The sequence below is a fragment of the Triturus cristatus genome, chromosome 4_1 (genome assembly GCF_964204655.1).
Source record: "Triturus cristatus chromosome 4_1, aTriCri1.1, whole genome shotgun sequence".
Lineage (NCBI taxonomy): Eukaryota > Metazoa > Chordata > Amphibia > Caudata > Salamandridae > Triturus > Triturus cristatus.
The window spans coordinates 1,118,850,398-1,118,856,397 of NC_140585.1; the positions used below are offsets into that span (position 1 = coordinate 1,118,850,398).

Genomic DNA, 6,000 nt, shown 5'->3' on the forward strand with positions numbered 1-6,000 from the left:
GAGTTCAGCTCAGGATACCCCTCTGGATGCGACACCGGGGCCAGTGGTGGTGCGGATTTTTTACCACAGCAACAGAGACCACATCCTACAGGTCGCTCGAAGTAAGAAGTGGACAATAGCAAAGTGAACTTTTCTCCAGGGAAACGCAGGAGGTGGGAGTTAGATAGTTATTGAGTTGAGTTTCCTTGCAACAATACTGTACTTTTGTGTAGGGAAGAGTTATGTGAGTGGTAGGAGACTGGACTTGACAAAGAGCTCCAACCAAGGTACAACATTCTTACCTGGAAAGTGCAGGATTTGGCTTCACACATGAAAAGGTACAGGGTATGCTCATACTTGCACTGTCGCCATGTACAGGTTGCACTCCTGCAGGAGATGCACATGACAGCCCACAAGCTGGTAAATCTGTGTAAGAAATGGAGAAGCGTAGTGATCAGAACCACTTATTTTTTAGTTGGATAGTCTGTCTGCATCATATCTCAGAATGATACATACAACCACATCCTTATCGATCACCCACACAGGACGTTTTTCAGATTTGGGGGTGTTGGGAGTAAGAACAGTACAATATGCACCTTTTCAGTCTCCCTTCTGACTCTCCTTTCTTCAGCCACAATTGAAGTCATGTCTTTTTAACGTATTTGAATTGTCACATAGGCTTCAAAACAGACAGCTGCTTGACAAAGAAGTCCTTCTCTAACGATACTCTGTGGATCAAAAGGCATGCTTGGCCTTTGGCTTGTTTTCCGGGAATGTCTTACCTGGTACCGGTCCAGTACCTGACCTTCCTTGGGTTCTGGAGGACATGGAGGTGGGAGAACTCTCTGAAAGGATCGTAACTTTATTGGACAGCGATGCCTGCAGTCTTAGCACATGACCAAACATGGGTGTTTTTTTCATAGGGTCTTGAGCTTGATGAACCTTAAGCGTCTTGATGGTCCACTTAGCCAACAAAGAGATGTTGGCCTTCACATTAGAATCCATTTACTTTCCCAAGATCCAAGTATCTCCAAAAAATCAGATTGTTATGAGTATGGATAGGAAGCAGGGTCGGATTGGTAAAGCGGGCAATGGCAGAGGGACCGGCATCCGAGTTCCAGCTGTGGGCTGCCTTTTTGGGCAGCCTGGGGCGGCTATTTGGGCAGTGTCTATGTTGTTCGGATGCCGCCAGCGGCCTGGTGGGGGTGCCTGAGTGGCCTTTCTGGGAGAGATGGGAGTCCATTACCTCCCTTTTATCAAGAGGCAGAGGTGTCACTCCCTTCCTCTCCTGGGCAGGCCCATTAATGTATGCATATAGAAGGGGGGCAGGGGGCCTGAGCAAAAGTGGCCTCACTTGTTTTCAGGTGTGTTTCACCAGTGTGAACTAATCCATGCATTTTTTTGTTTTATCTAAGTACAGTTACCAAAACATGCCTCTGTCAGAGACCCCCCACCCCTCCCTTCTTTAAAACTTTGCCGAAGCAGTGTTTTGCGGAAAGGTAAAACACCCTGATAGGAAGTCTCTTTCCTCACCCTTCAGATCAGCCATCTTATGGTCCAATGTTGCAAGTCTCTTTATGTTAAACACACTGATCCATAGTACTGACTTATCTTTGGGTGACTCCATTTTTAGCTTCCTGCCTCGAAAGCCCATTCAATATGGCATTGGAACGTTGTATTGTTAATGTTGGCATTAAGCTTTTTTTTAAATCATTGCATTCATTGACAATAAATTGGTCTCATCGAAGTCATTTCTCCCTCTTTTTTTTGGTCACTTCATAGCAGAGGATTAGTGAGCTTCAATTACTTTCCTCCACACAACCCCTTTACTATTTTACCCAGTGATCAGGACCTATAGATTCTTTTAATTGAAGGTTCTTTCTGATTTCCACAGACACCCTTCTTCCTACATTTATTTTGAATCCTTCTCCAGTGGCAGAGAGCATTCTTCACAGCCTTGATGTCAGAGGGGCTCTTGGTTTCACTCTGAATTGCACTGAGTGCTTAGAGTCAGTTGACAAGACTTCTATGACATACAAATCTAACCAAGGCAAACAGAACCGTAAGGCACCCATTATGTGTTGGGAGTTCCTAGTATTGTAGAGTGAAGTTGTTTTTCATATGGCTTTCTTTCCCAGGCGGAATCTCGCTTGTGAATTCCAGGCCTCAATCTTGTCTGCAGCGTTTCCACTGAAGGTGATCTGTAAAGCAGCCCCTTGGGCCCTGCCTCAGACTTTTGCTGAAGATTAGTTCTGGGTGAGGCACTGAATATAGCCTCTGCTAGTTAGTGTTAAGTGCCACCCCTTTCATTGAATGACTCAATTCTGTAGAATCTCTCCATCAAAGCAAAACCAAAGGAAATGATGGACGGAGTGTTGAACATTGCAAGCACTCACCCCCAGTCAACTGATCTGGGTTTAATCCACCACCGTTCTTTAGCCCACTCTGCCACCCCACTTCAGACATGGCCATATGCAAATCAGTCTGACCCTGTGCCTCATGGGAACAGTCCAGCCCGAACTGCCAAGCCATGTCTTCCCTGGACCGGAAACAAGCTTCCTAGGACCTGTTTCTGGCATTTCAGCCGTCTTCAGCCAGGCTTGCTTCAATCCAGTGGCAAAGTGAGCAAGGGACTCACGTCTGAGCATACCCTGCCAACTTATGGCGAAGAAAGCAAAACCAAAGGAAATGATGGACGGAGTGTTGAACATTGCAAGCACTCACCCCCAGTCAACTGATCTGGGTTTAATCCACCACCGTTCTTTAGCCCACTCTGCCACCCCAGTTCAGACATGGCCATATGCAAATCAGGCTGACCCTGTGCCTCATGGGAACAGTCCAGCCCGAACTGCCAAGCCATGTCTTCCCTGGACCGGAAACAAGCTTCCTACGACCGGTTTCTGGCATTTCAGCCGTCTTCAGCCAGGCTTGCTTGACTCCAGTGGAAAAGTGAGCAAGGGACTCACGTCTGAGCATACCCTGCCAACTTATGGCGAAGAAAGCAAAACCAAAGGAAATGATGGACGGAGTGTTGAACATTGCAAGCACTCACACCCAGTCAACTGATCTGGGTTTAATCCACCACCGTTCTTTAGCCCACTCTGCCACCCCAGTTCAGACATGGCCATATGCAAATCAGTCTGACCCTGTGCCTCATGGGAACAGTCCAGCCCGAACTGCCAAGCCATGTCTTCCCTGGACCGTAAACAAGCTTCCTCCGACCTGTTTCTGGCATTTCAGCCGTCTTCAGCCAGGCTTGCTTTAATCCAGTGGCAAAGTGAGCAAGGGACTCACGTCTCCAGGTCCAGGGAAGACATGGCTTGGCAGTTTGGGCTGGACTGTTCCCATGAGGCACAGGGTCAGACTGATTTGCATATGGCCATGTCTGAAGTGGGGTGGCAGAGTGGGCTAAAGAACGGAGGTGGATTAAACCCAGATCAGTTGACTGGGGGTGAGTGCTTGCAATGTTCAACACTCCGTCCATCATTCCCTTTGGTTTTGCTTTGTTCGCCATAAGTTGGCAGGGTATGCTCAGACGTGAGTCCCTTGCTCACTTTGCCACTGGATTCAAGCAAGCCTGGCTGAAGACGGCTGAAATGCCAGAAACCGGTCCTAGGAAGCTTGTTTCCGGTTCAGGGAAGACATGGCTTGGCAGTTCGGGCTGGAATGTTTCCATGAGGCACAGGGTCAGACTGATTTGCATATGGCCATGTCTGAACTGGGGTGGCAGAGTGGGCTAAAGAACGGTGAAGGATTAAACCCAGATCAGTTGACTGGGGGTGAGTGCTTGCAATGTTCAACACTCCGTCCATCATTCCCTTTGGTTTTGAATCTCTCCATCAGCCTGAATGAAAGTCGGTGAAACTAGGACTAAGTACAAATTACTCCGTGGAGCGACTAGTATTTCTGGATCAGAGCTCCACTCCAGCACTCCTCCCTCACCCCCACATCCACTTTTCCATTCCAGGTGACTATCCCGCTATTCACCAAGGTCTGTGACTTGGGTATGGATAAGGCAAAAACAAACAGGTCTGAGTTAGCCATTGGGAATGTTGGAGAGTCACTGGAAATGGCCTTGCTTCCAGTATTAAAAGTGTATCTTATGCTGTCTAATAGGTCCTAGACCATGTCCCATACTGACACAAGGTTTGCCCAGGGTGGATGATGGGGGTCATAGAATAAGGGACACAGGAATCACTCGGAGGAAAAACGTATCTATTGGCACAATGAAATCGGAGTATTTCTTGCAACAGGGAGCCTGCTGGTGTAGAATAGCGAGTCCGGCCTAATTGGAGTTTTGATGGTAAATTATGTTTTAAGCGCATTCTGCACAGCTATGTTTCACTTTATCTCATAGAGAGTCCGGCGTAATTGGAGTTCTGATGATAAACTGTGTTTGAAGAGCTTCTGCACAGCTATGCTCCACGTTATCTCATATTGTGCACGTGGGTACTAGAAATCTAAAACTGGTTCACAATTGTCTGTTTTTTTCTAGGAAGGACAAGTTAAAGAAAGCGAGCGCAACTTTCAAATGACACCAGCTCACCAATGCAAGAAGCACAACTGCAACGCCTTGTTTGAAAAAGAACTCACTTTAGAAGGAATGTCTTTTTTTTTTGCACAATTGTTAATGTTGAATGATCGCGCACGCGCACATTTGCATTGTTCCAAGTGTATTAAACATCAGCCCTGCACAGGTGTGTGAATGTGCGTGAGGTGTGGGTTTTCTGTAACATCTGGGACACGCATAGCTGCTTTACTGCTCCTCTGCTTAAAACGGGCGAAAACAACACAATAATTAGCTTAAAGACAGAACCGAAAGAACTGCGTAGCCCACCCAGCCTCACGGCTCTTGGACTGCGGAGTGGAACACCAAAAAGCAATATTACATCATGTTAACATTACACAATGTGTGTAATTTCTCACATACTACTAACCAATCTTAACGTGAAATACAGCAATACAAGTCCGCTTCAGGTTGCACTGGGTCACTTTGGAGTGTACAAGAATGTAAAGGTGATATAGAAAATGTTTGAATTAAATATTTACAACTAACAAAACAACAGTTGCTCGTTGTTTGCGTCTTTCATTATTTCATATAATTCTATATAGCCAAGAGTTGTCTTATTCTACAAATGGTTTCAAAGCTATGTCATGCTGAGGTGTCACCGCTGTGCTATAGCAAGGGCTACTGGAATTATGCGATTTTAACAAAAAAAGGTTTTAATCGTTTGCAAAGCTTGACTGGTCACCTTTCTGTTGATTATTGCTATGTTTGGGTGTTAAACTGGTGCTAATGAGGTGCAACCTATGCCCAGACACTGTTAACAAGCGTGAAAATTCTAAAACAATGAAATAATACTATCAGTAAATGTGTCTCATTATGCCACATAGTTTGCCTTTTCTTGCCACACAATTTAGTCAACACTGCCGCATAATTTGGCCCTCTCGTGCCGCATATTTTCAGTGGCCTTGGCTATAGCTTTATAGCCAGCTGCCACGGGCCTTATAGGTTGTTAAAGGACTTCTACCCGAGTTATAGCTGCAGTTTCGGGCCTGTAACTACTGAAGAGGGTTGTCTTCATTACAAGGCACTACCTACGGCACTTAAACTGAAAACAGATAGGTGGAAAACAGTGCACGCCTTCCACAGTCAACGAGCTGTGAAGCTTGCATGACTGAACTGAGGCAGATGAGTAGGCAGCGGGCGCCTGCCGCGTCCATCACTGATTCAGAACAGCCTCAGCCATGCCAGTTCCATCCACATACAACACGCCAGAGCCATGGAGGCAAGAGGAAGGACAACATCATGCCACCTCAAGCAGCACCAGCTCATCCAGGTACCCTCTGCTCCCAACCGATGTCAGCAGAGGCTGTGGCTTGGTAACTGGTGGCGCAAGTCCTAGTAGGGTAGCACCACTAAGGAGGTAGGGGCCGTATGTGAAAGTTTACATGGCCCTGTACGCCCACACCACAGGACCAGAATCTTGAGCTAGGTCTTCAAGAAGATTCATTATACAT

General features: G+C 46.6%; 1 protein-coding gene across 1 annotated transcript in view; it reads left to right on the forward strand.

The window, feature by feature from the left end:
- The window catches only part of EFCAB10 (EF-hand calcium binding domain 10), an 85,005-nt gene extending 79,973 nt beyond the window's left edge, over nucleotides 1-5,032 (forward strand). Inside the window, exon 4 of the mRNA XM_085650703.1 lies at nucleotides 4,475-5,032. Within this exon, the coding sequence (XP_085506829.1) occupies nucleotides 4,475-4,514 (40 nt within the window). The 3' untranslated portion in view covers nucleotides 4,515-5,032. The remainder of the gene's footprint in view (nucleotides 1-4,474) is intronic.
- The last annotated feature ends 968 nt before the right edge of the window (nucleotides 5,033-6,000 follow it).